This window comes from Filicampus tigris, chromosome 1 (assembly GCF_054856515.1).
Source record: "Filicampus tigris isolate MCC_2025a chromosome 1, RoL_Ftig_1.0, whole genome shotgun sequence".
NCBI classification, from domain to species: domain Eukaryota; kingdom Metazoa; phylum Chordata; class Actinopteri; order Syngnathiformes; family Syngnathidae; genus Filicampus; species Filicampus tigris.
Genome location: NC_141217.1, coordinates 16464083 through 16486636, shown reverse-complemented (window position 1 = coordinate 16486636; position 22554 = coordinate 16464083). Strand labels below are relative to the sequence as shown.

At 40.8% G+C, this 22554-nt stretch overlaps 1 protein-coding gene across 6 annotated transcripts in view; it reads left to right on the top strand.

Moving 5' to 3' along the window:
* Positions 1–22554, top strand: part of dlgap4a (discs, large (Drosophila) homolog-associated protein 4a) — a 72878-nt gene that overhangs the window by 30926 nt on the left and 19398 nt on the right. For 3 of the 6 annotated variants that reach the window (XM_086014914.1, XM_086015088.1, XM_086014684.1), the window contains exon 2: positions 21195–22442. In XM_086014914.1, coding sequence (XP_085871040.1) covers positions 21264–22442 — 1179 coding nt within the window. In that variant the 5' untranslated portion in view covers positions 21195–21263. Of the gene's footprint in view, positions 1–3388; positions 3612–4922; positions 5041–21194; positions 22443–22554 lie in introns of those variants that run through there. The other 3 variants (XM_086014764.1, XM_086014832.1, XM_086014996.1) reach the window with 3 other exon arrangements.

The window sequence follows — 22554 nt, the reverse complement described above, 5'->3', positions numbered from 1 at the left end:
TATTGCTGTTTATGCAAATGTAGCAATTGCGCTTACTGGTGACATTTGTTTGTGCCCAACACAAAACATTGACGAGTGAAGACAAATGATGAAGAGAAAAAATGTAACCGTTGCAGAATCTTATTTTGCAAATGGGAACATTAGGAGGCTATTTGTGAAAACACCGTTGCAGTTTGACAGGTTGATTAAGTGATTTGAACACATTATCTAACTACCATCAATGCTTAAAGAACAATCTGTGTCATCGAGCCCAAAAATATCAATGCCAATCATAGATTCTGGAATATTCAACAAGAAACATGTAAGATGGTGGAACAAGATGCAGAACCAAAGTTTTCTGATGGTGGCACTGGTCAAGGAAAGATCACTACATTTTTTTACACAGCAATGCGTGCACAATGTCTGATATGTACAGGATACCGTGTACTCAAATCCAGACATGCATGCTAAGAATCAACACCGAACATATTTATCAGACGTAACCCAAAACATTTTTGCCATTTTATAGAAGTAGCTGCATCCAGTTTTCCACGATGAATAATTCAAATGAACCACTTTTGATTTAGATATTCAGAGCAGCTATGTTTACTGCACCATCCTTTTCACCGTCAGCACTTTCCCCCTCAGTTTCTATGTGCACTTGATGACGGAAGGTGTGAGAAAGATAATGGCAAGAAAGTGAGGTTGCACATGACTCAGCATTCACGCAGCGACTGCAGGGTCTCATGGTGTGCACGTGTCCGATTAAACAAGTGTTTCATCCACATCTCAAGTTAATTGGTCAGAGATTTGTGTCTTTTTGTGAGAATTTGTTTCTACGGTGGCCCTTAAAGAGGAAGTCAACCCAAACATATTTTATATATTATCCCACAAACGCAATATTTATCAGAATGCCTTGTTTCAATTAGTGGGATTGCGTAGAACATATTCTTGAAAAAAAATGTTTGGATTGATTTCATCTTTAAGTCTAAAACACAGAAGCAAATAGCTAAACATAACACCAAATCTTTGTACCACTTTTCAGGAGACCTTGAAAATGGCACGTTTGTTCCATCCATTAACATTGCATTGGCAAAGAGACCAAGCGTTTTTCAACACTTAGGATTGCTTAATAATTTGCAAATATATACATGAAAATATAACACCTAGACATGGTGGACTGACCAATAGCATAGATTTGTGACCATCAACTTTCTGCCATCAAAATGTCACGCTGCCAGATTCCCATTTGCATTTCCAAGGACACACACTCGCTGCACCACAACGCCCAGCTTGGCGAAATCGGCAAACACACGCTGATGCGCTGATGCGCTGATGCGGATGCGCTGTTATGAAAAAAGAGCTCTATGCTGTGGTATTCTTTGGGTCATAGGCGGTTCCTTTCCTTTCTTTTTTTTCCCCTTTCCATCATTCTAACACAAGTTGACCTGAGTTTTATTTGATTACAGAACATAGACTTTTCTTTTCAATTATCTTCCTTTAGCTTGTTTAGCTGTGTGGCATTCTGAGAAAAGAAGTTGCACCCGCAACTGTTTAAAAGTAACCGATGCCAATAATAATAACATTCTTGCGTACAATCTCTCTCTGTCTGCTTCATTTTTTTCAGATGTTGTAGCATGAATTTGTCTCTCCTTATCGTGCCATAAATGCAATCATTGTTTTTTTCTGTAATGCATGTATGTGTGCTGAATGTCTCTTACTAATGTCAGGAGAAGAGCAAAAACATTGTTTTGACCAAGAAAAGTCTTTAATGCTGTTCTTGACTCTTCATTTCATGAAAAAATGTCAGCTTATACCAACGCAAGACTCACACTAGATTCATATCTGACACTGCTGTCTTGTGATTGTGAATGTCATTTTTTAACTATCAACATTTTGAATCTTAATCAAGATAGGCATTACATGACTGTACTCTCCAGTCATTCCATTTCTGTCAAATGTTGTTCACTGCCCTAATTGGTGACAGGTTTTTGCTGGCTTGAACCAAATGCAAGTGACAGACACACCAGGTGAGACACTAACCCAACACTGACCTCCCAACATGGATCTTTTGTCAAAAATGATGCGGCATTTGAGGATGATGACATAGAAGATACTAGCTGTTTCTATTACTTTCCCTCCTGGGGACCTGGTACATAAAAAAAGCCAAACCTGTCCAGTTGTGTTATATATACATTTTGCGAGAGAAACCCGAGATGAGGCATGTGTGCACTTAGATGAAAACCATCATGGTCCAAGGCCATGCACTCGACTGCACCCCTACTCTGATTCAACCTTTTTTTTTTTTTAATCACAGGATATTTGGGGTGTCAACATTTTTGGAGAACATAAAGGAAAAGCCTGTTTGGTAAATATTTTAGAACGAGTTAAAGATTATCTTAAAACTGTAGTTTTTAGCTTCACAAAGTAATGAGGGGTGAATAATCTAAATATACCAGCATCTTTGGACAGTTGCCATAACGCTCAACATAAATTCCAGAGTTCTAAATTCCGACCAAAACTTTCACTAACATTTACAGTACATATACATTGGCACTATTGCAAACATACGAACGCCGCAGATGTATTGGATGTTGCTAAGTGAAGCGATTTGTGAAGATGTCTCATTCAATTGCTCCTTGGAGATCTATCATCAGGCTAGAACTCATTGGATTAACACCAAATAATTGCTTTGGAATTTATTATGCCATTCAAACTTAATTTTGCAAATATTATTTGCTGATTTTATGGCTAATATGATGGCCACATCCAGTATGGCGGATGTTGGATATTGGAACGATTTTTTATATTTTTAGAGAATGGTGTGGGCATAAGTGGATACGTTCACATACATTTTGGTGATGAGTTATTGCAGTTTTGTGATGCTAAGAGATGTAAAGTATTTTTATTCTTATCTGTAGTATCCCCAGGTTGAATTTGAAGCTGCAGGTCTTAAAAATTGTTGTTTACTCATACTAAGAAACCAATTGAGTTGAAAAGAAATCAGAGCTGGACATTCCGTCCCGGGGACGGAACTTTCCATTCGCTGGCCGTGTCATATAGCTCGGAATGTCCATAAACCACAACGATAATCTTTTGCTTCATTTTGCGCTCTCCACACAAGACCCGCCGAGTGTACACGAGGCTGTGTGTGACGTCGTACTCCTCGATGCTGATCGGCTGCCGCGAGGGAAAGAGGGAAAAAAGTTCATTTGTTTTAGCCGTGCCAAATGAAGGGGGCGGATTTTCAGTGCTTCACTCCGCATCCCACCGCTCCAAACGCATCATCCGAGCCACCCCGCACGCTAACTACATTGACTTCAATTAAATCGCGCCGCCAGATTCAATTGAAAATTCACACATAGCAGCACAGAAACTGCTCCTGCACGATTTGTTTCTCCTCACACAGACTGATGGTGTTCCAGTCGGTGCTCCGGAAGCGGAGGGGAAACCCGCGAGCCAATCAGCAACCTGAAGGGCTGACCAATCGAAGCGCTCCCTGGACCGGGCGTCTCCGCCCATCCGTTCAGAGACTGACCTCTCTCACGTCCGCTGCATTGACAAATAAACGCACATACGTGTGGTGGCAAGCGGTTCGTCAAACTGTTAACCCAGAAGTGGGTGCCCATAAGGTAAGCGGAATTGAATAGTAAATTAGCCAGCCAATGAGCTTTAAACAACTCCGCCGTTAGCATCTCTCCTGCGGCGTTATGCACAGACGTTTTTTTCTTTTTTTGGGTGGCTGGGTGGGGGCGGACGTCAGGACGGAACCGCTTTAAAAGGACGAGTACGGATGGGGGCGGAGGACGATCATTTTTATGAATAAGGACGGAGGGACGAGGACAGAAGGGTACTCAGGTCGCGGACGAAGGACGGACCGGCAAAAAAGGGTCAAGTGCCCAGCTCTGCTTGCCTCATGTTTTCTTGGACTTTGCCAAAGTAAATAGCCAATGTCAAGGAGATAAGCATTCTTTTCCTGCATGCATTTTCAATCACTACCTCTAAATCTTTCACACAAAAACCATCTCCGGCTGTCACTCTGCTTCTCTCGTGCCTGCATTCTTTATTTTCCCCTTTTCATTCCTCCACTCCCTTGAAAGTTGTCAATTCAGCTGGCTGTTGAAAGAAGAAGCTAAAGTTTTCTAGGTCATGTGCGTATAATCTCTTCAATTTGAGCAGAACTCATGGAGCTTTTCAATTACAGCTCGTTATTATCCATGATGTGTGCAGTTTTAATGTTGCCCTTGTTGGAGAGAAAATTGTTGAAGATTTTACCTGTGGAAAATCCTTGCTTTTAATTAATATTTAAACGTGCCACGTTTTTCCCAATTTCAATTTAATTCTTCTAAATGGGGTATGGTTTTAAGACAGCATTTATTCCCTTGTTTTATTATTGTGCAGACTAAAAATGCTCAACAGAAAAGGTTGCATGCAACATTCAAACATCTCCAGAAGTATGCAATAAAGACAGTAAAATCAAGTACGTAATTATAATGGATTTGGAGGACAAGCGGTATTGAAAATAGATGGCTGAAAGTGAACTAAGTCTCACCCACAGCCCTGCTGCAGGACTCTTGTATTACATCAATTCCTGTTGTTGACAAATTTACAGAATCAATCTACCACCTGTACAGTACTAAGTCATCCTCAGCTGAATGGATTATATATGAACGTACTGAACCATGAACACAACTTAATTTTTCTGATATAAATGCCAGCGACAATAAAGTGAGAACCAGTAGGTCTGGCTTCGGAGTGTGACAACTATGTGACCTTTGACACATGAGTCCAAAGGCACAAATGAGATACAGCTGAAGAGGATGTAACACATGATGAAGTTGCACATAAGCTGAGGTTAAGTCTCCACGGAGTGTCAGAGATCCGGACTGCTAATACTGCTTGGTGCAAAGCTGACAGCTGGCCGTCTTTGACTTGATTGGCAGGGAGGCATGTCTTGGTGGAGCTGTCCGGGGTGCTGACCTCTGCTCTGCTGAGCATCTCTCAACTCTCGCCTCCCCAAATCCTCTCCAAGCAGGTCAAAGTACACTATACTGATTTCAAGTGAGTCAAGTTTTATCTTTAATCAGGTCCATTTTTCTAAATGTTTATTGCTTTAATAAAACATAGACGGCAAGTGCTGGCTTGTGTGCCATATCTTTTTTTATTCCCCAAACTTTTTGAGAAATCTTACTCTAATAGCAGGAGTGCCAACGACTCTACTAAATAAATTTCACCCTCCAACCAATAGGTAGCTGTGTTTTATCAGCGAATGTCCTTTGATTTATAATGGTGTACTCGACTCTAGTTCAGGGATGGGCAACGGGCGGGCAACATACTGATAAACACTTAATGTAAGTTTTCCATTAAAAAATGGGGGTTATGTGGGGAAGAAAAACCTTGATAAACTGGGAAAAATCACAAATATGAACAAATATTGGGAAAAAAAGGATATCATCCGTGAATATGCAAATCTGCTGGTGCCGAATTGAGACTATGCGGGGATCCACTGTAGTTTTAAATTGTAATATCACCAATCACCACTAGATGGCAGATATGTCTTAGTTGCACATATACTGGGTCTTATACTGCCCTATAATACAACGTGAGTAAGTCTAATATTTTTTTGCAGATTTGGCACGATATCAAATGCATGACAATCATAGCATTTCAGTAATATTACAATTTTGAGTATATTTCAAACACAGCCTTTAGATAATTTGGGGAAATGGTGCCATCTGGTGGGGTACTGCAGCTCATTAATGCAGAATTGCCATTACCTAGAGATGGTGCTGGTGAAAACGCTCACCAGAGACTGTTTGATGTTTGATCTCTTAAGGTACAAACTGATAATACAGAACAGAAAAAGCCCCAAAAAGGTGCCCTTAAAGATAAATCAACCCAAAAAATGTTTTCTCAAAAATATGTTCCCAGCAGGTCCCCTAGTCGAAAAATGGCATTCTGATTAATGTTGTGTTTGTGGAATATCTGTCAAGCAGCAAAATCCACCCCTTTTTAGCCCTCTCAGGGGGCGGCCATTCTGTCACTCCTATTGACTGTTGACCAATCACGGCTCAGCTTCAGAAAACAGGTCAGCCGTGATTGGTCGTTACCTGAGCCCTGAGCATCTGTGATGTCATTTTCAGTCGACAGGAGTGACAAAATGGCTGCCCCCAGAGATGGCTAAAAACAGGTGGATTAACCCTTATTCCACAAATAGAATATTTATCAGAATGCCTTGTTTCAACTCGTGAGCTTGCATAGAACATATTCTTGAAAAAAACACGTTTGGGTTGACTTCCCTTTAAAAGGGAACATGGGAATTTTTAAAAAAATTGTTTGCATGCAAATAATTGGTTCTCTACGTGCCTGATCACCGCTCAAGTGTGAACTTATAATTAACCAAATAAATATTTTATTAACCTTCTATTTCTGAAAAAATGTGTCTGTGATTGAGCCATTCTGCACTTGCGCCCCGTTGTTACAGAGCAGTGGGGCCAATTTACATAATGACTGCCTCTGCATCAGGTTTTTCTGCCAATAACGTGACCAGCTAGGCCGGCTGAAGAGTCAGAGCCACTTGCCGGTGGTGGCTTAGTGCAAGTGCCAATAATTTGCAGTCTTATCTAGTTTGTTGCTTCCCTGTCTGTTTGTAAAACGGATGTGTCCAGATATCCGCTTTTAAAAATGTGGGCCTGTCCTTAACGGTAAGCTCTCAGCCTCGGCTTGTATGCGACAAATTATGTCAGAAGCATAGCTATAGCATGAGAACTGGGTTATCTTTATCTGATTATCTGAAACACATTCATATGTATTTGATTATCTCAAACGTTAAAGTGAGGAAAATATGCCCAAAAAAATAATTTGATAACTGGGCAAACACTTTTCCATGACACTGTACTTATGTTTGTGTTTCCTCGTAATGTAAAAGTAGTTGTGCGCACGTGTTCTGCTACCTTGTACATCGGATAGTTGTTTTAGTAACCTTCCTAACCTGTCCAATTCAATGTGTGGTAAACTCAATGTAAGTCTGCAAATAACGATTGCTTGCCTCTTTTCTCATTAAATTTCAAGATTGAGTACTCAGTCCTTCTACTATTCAACATAGCTAAAAGAAGATTCAAGTGTACATCCCCGGAGTGACTAAAGATGGATCAGTGGGCCAACCCCTCCTGATGATAGTGTGGTTCACACAAAAAAAAAAAGAGGAATAAATTCCAACATCAGCCCCAGGATGACTGTCGGCCCTTTAAAAAGGGGCTTCACGTGCACACCTCACTGTGTGTGCAGGTTTTCTCAAACTCTTCCAACATTTACTTATGTCCTGATCATTTTGCTGTGTTGCAGTCGGGCACAGACTACAGCATTTGTTTCTGTTCATCACTGGGCCATTTGCTACGGCGCATTAAGCCTGCTGATGTCTGCTCTGTGACAATTGATGATTACCTGCGGGAAATCGATAATGATCACCACATTATTAATGCCCCCCTTGAAAAAGCAGCATCCGATTCAGCATCAAAGAGTAAGCTGTAACCTCCAAAGTCGCTCATTGCTCAGGGCCCTGAAACACCTCAAAGGAGAGTTTGCGAAAAAAAAAAAAAAAAGACAACAAGAGCTACATTGTCATATCCAGCCTGTGACATTGTAGTGAGTGCTTCTGGTGAGTCACAAAAAGAGGAAGGGTTCCAAAGTAACGTATTTTTAAGTGTGTGTTGCTTTGATTTATTTAGCGCCCTTGATCTCTCTCAGGTCACTGAGGTGCAGTGAGCTCAGTGGCATTGGCTGCCACATCTGTGCCGCCATGTGTTGCTCCTCCTGTTACTAGGCTTAGGGGATCAAAATCCATATGTCACCTGCAATTCATGGTCTGCTTCACTCTTATGAATAAGTTATCAAACAGTATGTGTTCTTCAGATAAGAGCCCGAGTACTCGCGTGTCACATCTTTGCGTGTCGATGTGAGATCAGGTGTATGGAGTAGGCAAAGACAAGAGGGTGAAGTTTACTTATGCATGAGGCAGCACTTTTCCAGCTGATCACTTATCTGATTTGCCGTGTGATATCACTGCTGGGATCTGCCAGACTGATTATGTCAAACCGTGCATTAAAATAAAATGGAATTTTTTCACATATACGGTAAACTTTTATTGTTGTTGTGTACTGCGACTGTGCTTGCTAAGGGAGGATGGTTAAGTTGGAAAAGCAATTAAATAGCTTGAGGAGTGACCATTTCTGTGTCCTTGTGTTCGCTTTGGAAAAGACAGCAAGGGCTACTTCATGAATTGACGTTGTGTTTGTTTGTGCGTGTTTGGAAGCCAGCAGAGTGGGGGGGGGGAGCAAATTAGGAGGGAAATAGGTCTGAGAATGGCAAGGATGGGATGGCGAGGGAGACGGAAGAGAGGTGGCAGGCAATAAAGTGGCCCATCAATCTGGTAAATGAGTGTCCTTCCCGCAGACACTACTTTGGGAAACGTAGCCTACTTTGCGTTCATCAGTCACAGGTTTAGCACGCAGCCGGGCTTAATCTGGTCTTCCGTTCCAACACTTTCTTATCGAGGATGGTAGCTAGTAAACAAATAATTGGTTTACAGTTTCTTCTGCCAATTGTCCATTTGACGCCTAGAATGCAAACAGAACTCTGAGCACACATTTACAGTCTTGTGCCTGTTTGTACCTGTCCTTTTTGCACTGTTGTTCTTGAAAGTATACAAGTTGAATATTTTCTAATTTACTTTTTATTTTAGTGAGGAGAAACACAAAAATTCACACATTACAAAAATTCATTGTAATTGTGTGTTGTATATTTCATAATTTGATTTCATCAAAAACTGCATGCAAAAAAACAACTGTCAAACAGTTGGTCTGTAATGCGACAAATGTTTGGGAACGCTGATCTGGAGCACACAGTTGGGCTGGGCAATTAATCAAAATGTATTTGTGATTTCAATTTTGGCTTCTCACGATCATAAAACCATAGTAATCAAAGAAAAAACAATGAACGTGCCAAATGGCGTGGTAAGTTCCTACGTTGTGAATGCAGCCTGAGTGCACCATGTTGCTTGTGCAGCAAGCGTGTGACATGATGTGATTTTGCCCTCCCTGAGCGTGCTTTAAGCTGTTTAATTTAGACACCTGAGTTGAATTTACTGTAAAACTGCACACACTCACTAAAACATTCATGCATATAGAAAGGTATGTTGTTGTTTTTGTAACACAATCATGGAAATTAAATTGTTTAATTTAGACACCTGAGTTGAATTTACTGTATAACTGCACACACTCACTAAAACATTCATGCATATAGAAATGTATGTTTTTTTTTTTTAACACAATCATGAACTTTAACTCACAGAAGTTACAGAAGACACACCTGCTTTTTGATTGGCGGACTTCCAAGCATGCTGTCATAAGCACAGTATTCTGATCACATTACTTTTATTTGATTTATTTCTTAAAGAAAAAAAACAAAATACTCTCGTTCAAAGTGGAAGTGGAGCCGGAGCGGTCTGCATGTCAACTGCACATTGCATCCGCTGACATAAACCATTTAAAAATTTCAACGAGATTAACAGGTCTGGAGAAAAGTATGTTTCGAAATTTGCACACAAGCTACGCTGTCCATGATTCACGCCTCTTTCATGTTTTCACCTTCCTTCACATGTTGTGCGCAGTGGGTGTGTCAGAGGTCTGGCAGAATTCTCATAAATGAAAAGGTGGGCAAGTCCAGACACTTTAAATGAGACACTTACGCACCAACGGGGACAATACGGCCCTTTGTCAACACAAGGCAGGCTTCTATGTAAAGAACAGAAGGCTCATAAATATGACCACAGATGGATAACCTTCATAATAACTGAAATCTTCATAATAACTGAAATCTCTGAGGAGCTTTGGATGCACATTTTCAGGGTTCTAAATAAAACACTGGGCACATTTGGATCTTTTTTTTTCTCATTTCTTTTTGTTTATACAGGAGCACGATAACTCCTAGTTGGTGGAATGTCTCTGTGATGGCGCGATGCTTGGCGTGTACGAATACCGTTGTTGTCACGAGCACTGTGACTCGGCCACACAATCTGAGCTGCCAACAGCGTGAGAAGGATGTCTGTGCTCACGCCATCATGTCAACTATTTAATATCAGTGTCATTGCGAAAGACCAAAGAAATCATCGAATGAATGTGTGAAATACATCAGCTTTTTCAGGGTGAACACAAACACTGATATTTTTTAAATGCATTTTTTTCCTAGCTGTGGGTATAAAAATGCAAATATTTTGTAAACACTGTTTATCTATAACAACGCAGCAGTGCTTATTTAAAAAAATACAAATCCCATTTTGACACCTTTGCTGACTCTTCATACAGTGGTGCTTAGTTTGATGTAATATTTACTCACCACATTCAAACAAAGCATATTTTCTCTCTTGTTTTGCAAAAGTCCTCTTTTGACTCAGTGTATATTCATTTCAAGAGCTAAGAGAGTATTCTAGGAATTGTATTCCCTTACTACTATTAATGTACCTTAAAATAATAATAATAAGAAGAATAAGAAGAAAAAGAACAAGAAATAATAAATGATAATAACAATACCATATTTTGACAAGGTATTTTTTGGGGCCTTAAATATCGCCTTATGATGACATCGAATCTCCTTGAGTTGGCTACATCCTTAGTTAAACAGATCATTCAATTCTAACACTGAAATTAAATTATTATTAAATATACAAAAATCAGTATTTGGTTCAGTTTTTCTTATTTTCTGGAAAAAATGGGAACAAAATGACTTATAGTGGAAAGTATGGAAAGTATTCAGACCCCTTGAATTTTTTCACTTTCATTGCAGCCATTTGCCAAAACCAAAAATAATAATTTTCTCATTAATGTACACTCAGCACACCATCTTGACAGAAAAAAACAGAAATGTATAAATTTTTGCAAATTTCTGAAAAAAGAAAAACGGAAATATTATATGGTCAATATTCAGACACTTTGCAGCCATTTTCATATTTAACTCACATGTTGGCCATTTCTTTTGATAATCCCCTGATACGTCCTCATATGTAGAAGTATCTCCGTCATGTCTGTATATATTTTCATCTTTCTCAACCTTTGTTGAGCAAGGCAGATATTTTACACTGCAAGATTTCACAGATCATCAGCAAGCAAAAAATGTAAAAACATATAAAAATATATAAATGATGTGGATACACAGGCTATATCGCTGTCATATTAGGGAAACAATTTTACTTTTTTTTTTTGGTTAATAAATCTTTTTCGGATGAATAAAGCGTATATTACTAATTTCCCATGACACACCTGATGATCTCTCATGATAGATCTCTTATGGAAACAAGTCCCCACTCTGGCCCATTAAACATTTCTTAACCCTTAATTTCTTAATTTACAATATGTTCGGTAAATGCACTAATCAAATCAAATTGTATTTATATAGCACTTCACACAGAAAAATGCAACTCAAAGTGCTGTACAATAAAAACATCAAAATACAACATAAAGACCCTCTCCCTCCCTCGTAATATACACAAAGACAGATATCCACAAGCGCTCCTGCACTCACACACACACACACACACATATAACCTGATGAACTATGATTAAAAAAAAAAAAAGGAAATAATCTCAACAGGATTTTGGCCCCAATTTTTTTCTCCCAAGGCTCATCCAGAAAATATAGCTCCATAGCTCCTTCTGATTATAGCCATCCCTCACTATGCCACCTTTGAGTCTCTATAATCAGACCACTTAGCAGCACTTTTTAGAAAAGACATCTGGCACATATTCATTTAATTGTGGTGTCATCTGCACAGCAGCTACTGTTGTTTACAGCAAGCGTGGCTGCTCCTCCACCCTGCAAACCATGGCTGTGTTTGGAATCATTCAATCGTTCCTTACTCTCTAATCACAAAATGACAACGATTACCAACGTGGTAGCCCCCACGGACCACATGAATTGCCCGCGGGCCCAGAGATCGTGACTGAGACCAATTGGGGCGCCCAGGTGCCCTAATTCCTCACCGGTATGCCTAAAATAAAATAAGAGGTTGCACCAGTGTGACCAGTCTTTCCAGGGGGGGGGCAAGAAAGCCTCTGCGACTCTGAAAGTATCCATTGAGTTCAATTACAACACGCATTAGGCACAACAAGCGAAAGTGAAGGTCACCTAATGGCCGTGGTTAAAATATTCCAGATTATATCTTAATATTGTGGACTACATAGTTCACTCAGCCAGCAGTCAAAAGAAAAATGGTTTTTGAACACTACACATCATTACTGTCATGTAATTACACCATACCACATCAATGTCAGCTTGTTAACCTTCCGTGGTGAATATTGACCAAATAAATTCTAACATTTTAAATGTTTTAAAGGAGAAGTCCTGTCAAAAATGCTCTTTACAAGACTATACTATTACTCAGAATACTGTGTATAAACCCATTTTCTGGGAAAAAGCATATTGGAGGTTTATCAGAGATGTTTTTTTTCCCCCTTTCTTTCTTGCTTTTTTATTTTTTATTTTTTTTAAATCTCCCCAATGCATACAACGGGTGTCAATTATCCACAGATTTTCACGGTCCCTATCACCCGTGAATAGTCGGGGTCCACTGTATACAGATCACTATAAAATGGACAGAATGTGATTTTGAATACAGCCTATGGCTCCTGCAGCGGTGCCAGTCATGGTGGCCATATAGCATACACATCCAGTCCTAAATCCTGGTAGTCTACTGTTGATGTTCAAATCCCCTCTCATGCTATATAGCGAGAGCAAAGCTGAATATTAAGTTCTTGTTTTGAGTGCTGGGGCCAATTTAAGCAGCTGGAGACAGATAGCCCGATCTCTCCCATAGGATTTGTGTGTGACAATCTCCAAGAAATCCGTTTAATATGAGACCCCAGATTGGAATATGATGGAGCCAAAGCTCTTGAGATTATGCTAATAGAAGTGCATACCTTTGATGTTGCTCAATTAAATTAGAGCGTTTTGTTCTAGATGTGACATCATTAGTTGAGGCTGTTGAGTTCTGAAAAGGTTTCCATGATTCCAATCTGTCACCAGAGAAAATGCAAGCTTAAATGTAGAAACAAAGATATACAGTCATTTTGCTTTGTATTAATATAGCGTGCGTGGCATCAGACAATTTAGGGCCGGTTGAAATAGGGGGCACAGTATGCATAGAGAAGGATAAACCCCAACAGCTCAACATAAAACTGATCCAATTTAATCCAGCTTGCAAAGCTTTAGCCCCAACAGTTAGGAAGCAGCAAAAAAAAAAAAAAAAAAAAAAAAAGCAAATTGTGCTGTTCACTATGGAACACTATTGTCTCCTCTGCCTCTCTTTCTAGAATAGACCAAAGCATTTCCTATTTAAGACCAAGCCCCCCAAGACCATTAAAGCTTTGACAGCCTTTTAAACGAGCACTGGTGGAGGATTCACCCTGCCAGCTATAACCGATGGCATGCAATAACTCCTTGGGGGGCCTGGTGTGGAGCGGAATGTATGGCTGGTGTGTTCTAAGAGTGTTCGCACCAGGCTCTGCGTGTTCAGCATGCATGACACAACCACACGTGACGGCGGGGGGAAATACATGCAGCTTATTGGCTACGTTATGTCTGGTTTCGCCCGGGACCAGCACAGCGTCAAGAGTCGTTTAATCACAGAGCACAAACACTTGCACTGCATTTTCGGCTCTATGCGGCCCAAAAAGAAAATAAGACGTACATCTAGATCATGTTATTTAATCGAGTGTTGCTGTTCATACCCGATTGCACGGCTGTGTTTGGCCATTATCGAGACTTCCATGTCTTGTATTCAGACTCGCAATGGATCTGTGTGGCCAGGCAATGTTGATGCACAAAACCAAGCAAAAGCATGTAGAAAGAAGCAGAAGCAGGGCAGTCAGGTTGGTAAATGGCCTGAGGGAAAAGTACAACCTCTCTCTCTAATTACACTTCAGTGCGTGCAGAGGTGAACAAGGGAGAAGTGTGCACTGGGATTGCTTTAATGGGCAAAGCACGGATGAGCATCCAATGACTGCCAAATGCGCTTACCTCTGAATATTTGAACTTTTTTTTTTTTTTTTCCGGCAGAGCAACATGTTTGATAAAGTGACATCATGACATCGGCACGGTCCTCTCCCTTTTTTCATCAATTTGGTCTGTTGATCTCATCAGTGACAGGAATAAGAAGACTTTCTTCGAACCTCTTAACAGCATTGGTCTCCTCTATCAATGTGACTGACCGACATTTGGCAGTTGAATCCCCACTGCTGGAAAAAGCATCTCAGTGCTATTTATATGCCTCTTGGCAAAATAAACCTTGTTTGAATGAACGGATATTGGATCTGTGCAGCTACTTAGTCAACATCTCTTCTTTATACTGCTTTTTACCTTCAGGCATATTAGACCCTAATTTGCATTGATCATACTGACAAATAACAAATCAGTGTTTTTCAAGAAATATTCTTTCTTTATACAAGTTGAAGTGGAACTTTGTGGATGTCATTTTACTTTGTTATGCATGACTACACTAAGGGCTAGAGGTGGGTAGAATAGCTAAAAAGTGGGGGTGCCGTTAATCAAAAATAATTGGACTCAAGCAAAAAATAGTCCTCCAAATATTTACTTAGAGTAAATAAGTATTCAGTGAAAAGACTACTTAAAGAGGAAGTCAACCCTAACATATATTTTTTTAAGAATCAGTTGTATGCAGGTCCTCTAGTTAAAACAAGGCATTCTAATAAATATTGCGTTTGTGGAATATGAGTTAATCCTCCCGTTTTCAGCCATCTCTGGGGGCGGCCATCTTGTCACTTCTGTCGACTGAAAATGACATCACAACTGCTCAGGTCTCAGGTAGCGACCAATCACGGCTCAGCTTCAGAAAACAGGTCAGCCGATGGCTAAAAAGGGGCGGATTTTGCTGCTTAACTCATATTCCACAAACGCAATATTAATCAGAATGTCATGTTTAGACTAGTGGACCTGCTGGGAACATATTCTTGAGAAAAATGTCTTTGGGTTGGTTTGCACTTTAAGTGTTTAACCTTTGGATGTTTAAATCTGCAGAGGCAGCATACACATTGTTTTGATATTTTCGCAGATGGGTACAAGAGGGCAGAGTGTGACAGATTTTTTTTAAGGGTGTTTTGCAGTGCTGTGGCTGTGAACACAGTCGACTTTATTTGCCCCAATTGAATCGGCTCCTCTCATTCGATTCAAATGCAGAACACTGATAGTCCGTGGAATGTGGAAAGAAGAAACGGATTTGCTCGAGACCGTGTTGAGATATGTTTTTCACAAATGGAGAAAACATGGAACAGTGGTGAACAGCCGACCTACAAAAACTACCCCGAAAGCTCAGCGATGACACATAAGAACCCAGGAAAACATTTACAGAAAACCAGGCCTCCCTCACCTCACTTAGTCAGTGTTCATCACTCAACAATAAGGAAGCGATTGGGTAAAAACAACATACAGGGCACAGTTCCAAGGCAAAACCCACTGCTGACTAAAAAGAACAAAGACTCGTGTATGGACTGATGAGAATAAAGTGTGGGTGTCTAGGGGTGTGAGTCTTTATATATGGCGTAAATGTAACAAAGTAGTTCAGAAAAAGAACATCATACCAGGTCCACCATGACGGTGATAGTGTGATGGTCTGAGGTTGCTTTGCGTTTTCAGGACATGGACAAATTACTGTGATAGATGCAGCCACAGTAATTTTCTTCACCAGAAAATCCTGAGGGAGAATGTTTGGCCATCAGTTTGCATCCTCAATCTGAAGCACACTTCGGGTTCCGCAGAAGGACAGCAATCCCAAACGCAGCCGCAAGTCAACTTCTGAATGACTAAAGACAAATGAAGGCTTTGGAGTGGCTTAGTCAGTCCATTGAAATGATTGTGGCACGAGTTTTAAAGGACAATTCATGGTCGAAACCCCTCCAGTGTTGCTGAATTAGAGCAATTCTGCAAGTACGAGTGGAACAGAATATCTCCACATATATGAAAGACTCACTGCCAGTTTCAGACACCTGGTTTCAGTTGTTACTGCTGATGGTGCCCTAACCAGTTTTTAGGTTTAGGGTGCAATCATTTTTTCACACAGGGCCAGGTAGCTTTGCGTATTTGTTTCCTGAATAAAATCATCATTTAAGGTACCTTTGCGTATTTGTTTCCTGAATAAAATCACATTTTATGTTTACTTCGGTGATCTTACATTTGTTTGATCTTAAAAGGGAAAATGGGGAAACTAAGCAAAGAATTTAGAAAGAAGGCAAATACTTTTTCTTGACAGTTATGTAAATATGTATTTAAAAATAGTGTCTCACAGGGTATGAGGAGAGAGAATGTATCCGCTGTATCAATATCATCTTGATCCCATCTGCGACACGCATAAAATATTTTGAATACCTGCACATAATCTAAAGAAATGCATAAAGATAATCAAGATATTTTTAAATCCATACCTCCCTCGATGGTATCAATCACAACTGAACATCATTATTTTTGTCAGGGCGTATTTTTGATACAGTATTGTGGTCAATTGGAAATGAACGATTTGAAAATTGTGCATTAGCAGAGATTGTCTGTGCTTTGGAAGGGCTGTAAAGAACAACACTTGATTTGATCAGCAGGAAGCACAGATGACATCACTAACAAGCTATTAGAAGGTTCTCAAAGCACAGCGGGGAGAAGGCATGGCTCATCGAAAGTGTCAGTTACCATAAATGTGGACCATGTACTTATAAAAGATTGGTGGGAAAGAGCCATCTATTCACACACGCTGCCAAATTGGGTGCAAAACAAGACATAAATGCTCTGATGCACTGCGATAAAAAAAAAAGGCAAAGAATATGTTGGAAAACCAGTAGGACACTAATTAAGGAAACTGATAGATACTGTATGTAGTGTCAATACTAGAAATGGCTCTCAGACATAGAAAGGCAATTCAACACAAAACAGCTGTATATTTACCCTTTGAACAAGGAGCAAGACCCAAATCGATACGTTACCTTCTTCTCGTCTGCTCATTACTAGAGGCAGAGAGGTGGGGGTGGTTGTTGGGGAGCACGTGACGACAGGAGACATATATTATGGTGCTGCTTGGCGACTGAAACAGTCCGGTAGTCTTGGTTCTGTTTGTTATCGTGCCTTGCGTGAATCTAACTGGAGCTGTGTGTCACCATCAGACCGCATGGCGTTATGTACTTCCCAATGGGCCAATGACGGCGACTATGAAAAAGCAGCAGTACTTTCACCGGCCCTGTGAGGATCATTGTTGTGTCAAAGAGTATTCGTTACATAGCAAACCTCTGTGGAAAAATAATCCTGTAGGGATTTCTTATTTCAATTTTTTTTTTGTCTTTGTCATTTGTCTTTTTCTTGCTTTAGCGCCAAAAAAAAAAAGCTTACAGAGCACATTTAACAAATTCATACAATTGCCCCAAATTACCATCAGTTTGTTATTTAACTTATTCAACTGCATCCAACATGCTAATGATATGCCTAAAAATTAACATTTTTGTTTTTGTATTATATCATCATTGTATCATTTGTATAATATAAAACTGTTTATTTCAATTTCTAGTGCAAAATCAGGTGTAGCGGTCAAGAAATTAGGATAGTATTATCAATAAAAACAGTTATTCTAATATCACATCAAAGATACACACAGTACAATTATGTGAAATTAGTGGACCATTTCTGCCAAATAGAAAGTGCTAATTTAAACCGATTAAAAAAAAAATGTTGGTGTCCAAAAGTTGTCTGGTGTGCAGTGGTTGCTGTCCATGTGCACTCGGCGATGAGCACCCTCCTAGCTCAGTCACTTTGAAAGGAACAAATACTCAAAAATTTAAATTAAGTACATTATTGTAATTCAAAATATATATGTAACTGTTTTTAGATGATCAGGATAAAGAGTTGAGTTATTGATGAGCAAAATTGATTTGATGGTCTCTGGCGTCTCAAATGATGATGCAACTCCCGGTTTGGGCGCACAGAATGCAGATGAAAAGTTTGTTATGTGCAGTTGGTGCAACAGGTGTGTCAAAGTCATTTTTGTCACGGGCCGCATCATTGTTATCGTGTCCCTTGGAGGGCTGTTTCGACTGTGCCGATATGACCGCCTTATATTATCACATAAACTACACTACAAACTGATGGATAACTAGTTTTGGAATAAGAAGCCAGTAAATAATCGTTCAAATATTTTTCAATTAATTTTAAGAGAGGGTTGGGTTCAATTTTTTTTTGCAATATCTCATATTGCAGTGTTGTTAAAAGTCAAGACAATTTGCAAGAATCGTGACGTCAACACACACGATTTGCATTCGCGGACCACATACAATGATGTCGCGGGCTGGATCTGGCCCCCGGGCCTTGAGTTTGACATGTGTTGTACAATATAAGATATTGCCAAGGTAGGACATAGAATTCCAATAATAGTTTGGGGTTGGACTAAATGTTGGTGGAGCTAAACATTTGACCTCACTGTTTGACGGGAGGGGTCGAAATGGCCATTTTGATGTCCATTCTGGGTGAACAGAGGGCTGCAAACCCACAGAAGCCCAGCATGTTCACGGGGCCTAAAAATGGGGATGTTGAAAATGGGGACGTCAACATTGGTTCTAAGTGGCTCGGCCGTTGGGTTCATAAGATGTCCTCCACATAGACATGTCCCCGGTGAAGGGTGGCCTTAGTATTTGGGTTTCGGTCAATCGATAGAAGGCGCTTAGGTGTCGAGAATGCACCGTGGGCGGAGTCAATGTTTATCTCCACCCACACGCTCATCCACTCCTGGATCTGTGCTTTACACAGCCAGGTATGACACTCAATGTATGGCCAAGTAGTAGGTTGAATATAATTCGCTGTTCCTTTCTCAAGTATGAGTTCGACCAAGTATGAGTTCGATCCCGGTGTGACGCTGGAACAACATTGTGTTCATGTATCTAAAACAAAGATGATAATTAAATACAATCATCCATTCACGATCTCTATCCTCTTGAGGGTCACAGGTGAGGTGGATCCCATGACAGCTCAGTATCATCATTTCTGCATGTGTGTTACAAGCTGCAGCTGCCAACACACAATCCATTTCACTCACTTTTCTTGTCATGCTGAAGTCTGCTGCCCCCCGTCATACCAAAATTCTTTGGACCTGTGAGAAAGTGCCACCAACATTGAAAACGATTTCCTTCTCATCTTGGCCCTGCGATGTTCAACACTTGACGAGGGTTCATCAGTGCAGTAGGTGGGTGGGCGTAAGGTTAGCAATTTCTGCGCGTGTCAGTGTGTAGGTAGGTGTTTGCCAGTGTGTCAGCAGTGGCGCCTGCAGGAGAGGGATGAGATACAGCATGTGGCCATGTTGTAAAACGCCGGTGCGTTTGTCAGCACACTGCTGTGCCCATCCAGGAACACTGATTCAGATAAGTGGCTGCTCCTGCGCAAGGGAGATTGGATGGGAGGTCAAAGAGCTGTGAGAGGTGGCAAAGCAATAGTGTCGGGAAAATGTGTGTGCCTCACATTCGGCTCCCGGGCAAGATTTCATGCCGGCGGTGGCAACAGGGCTCTCACCATTGACTGATCAGTGACTCACGCCACTATGATACATACAGCATCTGTTAGAGGGAATCTAATGCAGCCTGGATCTGATGGGTGAATTATGAGGCTTTATTAAATGGATGAAATGTGACTCTTCCTCGGCTTTGAAAATGTGAAGGTCTTTGATAGGACATGGCACTGCATTCGGCCTCTTATTTTTATTGCCCTGGTTTTCTCTGCTTGTAGCCTGTAACCTGGTTTGGTGTGATTTTCTCATGATACAGTATAATAGTTGATCGGGCTCGTGCTGGCAAATGATTGAAATGATGAATCGATTTGTTTTCAAATCTGCCCTCACCATTTTAGATTCCCCTCCTCCATCCCTTCCTGGGTCATCACCATACAAACAAGACAGAATCTGCATATTGAACCTTTGTATACCTGTTCACTTTCGGTATTCATCACCATCTTCACATTCATCAATTAAAAATGTTAAATGACTGTGTTGCTAGCAAAGACTCCCCTTGAATAACTTGGTTAGCAAAACACTTAAGACATAGAGATAAGAGTTACTACAAAAGGAAAACAACCATTATGGATTACATAATTGTGTTTTAAGTTTAACGGATGGTTTGTGAGTATACTTCTTCATTATTTATCTTATTTACATCACTATACATTGGCTTTACAATATTATGATATGAAGTATTAGATAATGAATTTATTACTATGATTGTTACTTTTTACCGTTTTTCAATACAGCTTGATTCTCTTTTTTCTTTTTATTTTAAATGTACCGTGCATTTTAACGTATTGGTTGTTTCTCACATAAAAACCCTGTCCTGGCCGCTCAAGCTTCCTCCGGTGGTATTTAAGTATATAATTTTGTTTTGTTTGGCTCAATTTCATTCAGTATGTATTAGGACTGAGAAAAAATATCGTATCGAGATGTATCGTGATACTTTTTATGCCGATACCAAGAGTACTTCCATCTTTAAAGTGGAAATCAACCCAAACAACGTACGTCATACGTTGATGATGTATCGATACTTTTGATACCTTATGTTATTTTGGAACATTTGAGGTCCTTAAAGTTGAGCTCTGTGAATGGAGTTTTATTTATTGCACTCCTGTGTATCAGGAACAGTTACTGGAACAGTTTATGCACTTTTCAATCATGACACTTGAATAAATGTCAAATAGCACTTAAGTTGAAACTTTGGAAACACATGCCTCAGGCTTTTAAGTATATATTTTTATAATATTTGGCACATTCACTGCCAAAGACAAATTTATTCGTCTTTTCACAGTCCAGCCATTCAAACCCAGGAACTTATTTATAAATATTTTTTTTCAATTTTTTTCAAACGTTAGGGTAAAAGAGGGTCTGAAAATGTCTGGCAGTGAATGAGTTAAGTATCGCAATACGTATCAGATCGCAACCCAAGCATGGAGATCTGTATCCGATTGGGACAAAGCTATATTTTTTTTTTTTGAGACTAAGTTCACTCCGTGTCTAAGTATAGCCTTCAATTTTCCCATAGGTAATGGTGGAAAAAATGGCTTTTAGAAAAAAAACTTTTAGAATGTGTGTTTGATAAAAAGCCGCAATAACAGATGTTTTCAGATGTTTTCTATATCTTGCTTGATTACAGGATGAGCACTTCGGGTCTCTAGTCCTGCACTGACTGGCGACATGCTCTAAAGACAACCCACCAGCCACCATGAAAGGGTTAGGAGCCAACCGCAGTCGACATCTCTCGGACTCGTGTGAGCCTGCGGGGTGCCCGCAGAAACCTCTCTGCCCTATGACCTCTGACCCTCACTGCTCCTTCATGTTGAGCCCAACCATAAACCACTATGGCACCCTGGATCCTCACCTCCACCAGTATCCTCCCACTAGCCCAACCACCTTGACTCCAGACTGCCTGCTGCCTTTCAACCAGATGTCCAACAGCAGCACCTTCCCTCGTCTTCACTTCAACCCGCAGACAGAGCAGTCGGACTGTCCCCAGGGCTGTATGGCAGGCAGTGGGCAAGGCAGCAGGGCAGCTGCACTATCCACCTCTTTGTCAATGGGTATGGGCCTAGGCTTGGGTCTCACCGGTGCTCCCATGATCACGAGTGGATCAGCCACCATCTCCTCCGCAGCGGCAGCCAAGATGAATCGGTTACCATCCAACATCTTGGATCAACTAGAAAGGCATCTGCCCCTGCAGCGGGACGGCTTCAGCACTTTGCAGTTTCACAGAGGGCGCATGTCGAAACAACGCAGCGAGAGTCCAGGACGGATACGCCACCTGATGCATTCTGTGCAGAAGCTCTTTGCCAAATCGCAATCCCTGGAAAACTCTTCCGTTAAAGGAAATGCAATCACCGGAGCCGGCGAGGACAGTGGTAGACCGACTCACAGGAGCAAGAGTAAAGACAGGGCTAAGACTGAAGGACCAAAGCAGAAATCAAGGGCAAACGCATTAGGCCTGTGGAGCTCAGACAACGCTCTTGACAGTGATGCCGGCAAAGCCGGCACCATTGCTGTTGGTTACCGCAACCCATTGTGCATGATGACACTTGGTAGAGCCATATCTGACAGCCAGGCCCACCCAAGACATATTCCGCAGGGCTACAACACCATTTCTGCACATTCTCTTAAATCTTCGAAAAGCAGCAGTGACCTCAAGCTATTGGGCTGTCCAGCATCACAGGTTGGATCCAAGGAAGAGGAGGGAAGAGCTCGGAGCAAGGATGATACGTTGGTGAAAAGGGGATCCTGGTCTAATCTCACCCTCAGTCAGGCCCGCCAAGTATTACAGAAAGGCTCCGCTACAGTCAACAGGACTCTTTTAAAAACAAAGTCATGCCACCAGGATCTGGCCAACCAGTTCCTTCAGGTAGGAGTACCAGTGAGTATTCATCTCCATCATCATTCTTGGTAAATTTCAAAGCTTTAAAGTGGAAATCAACCCAAACATTTTTTTTTTTCAAGAATATGTTCCCAGCAGGCCCACTAGTTGA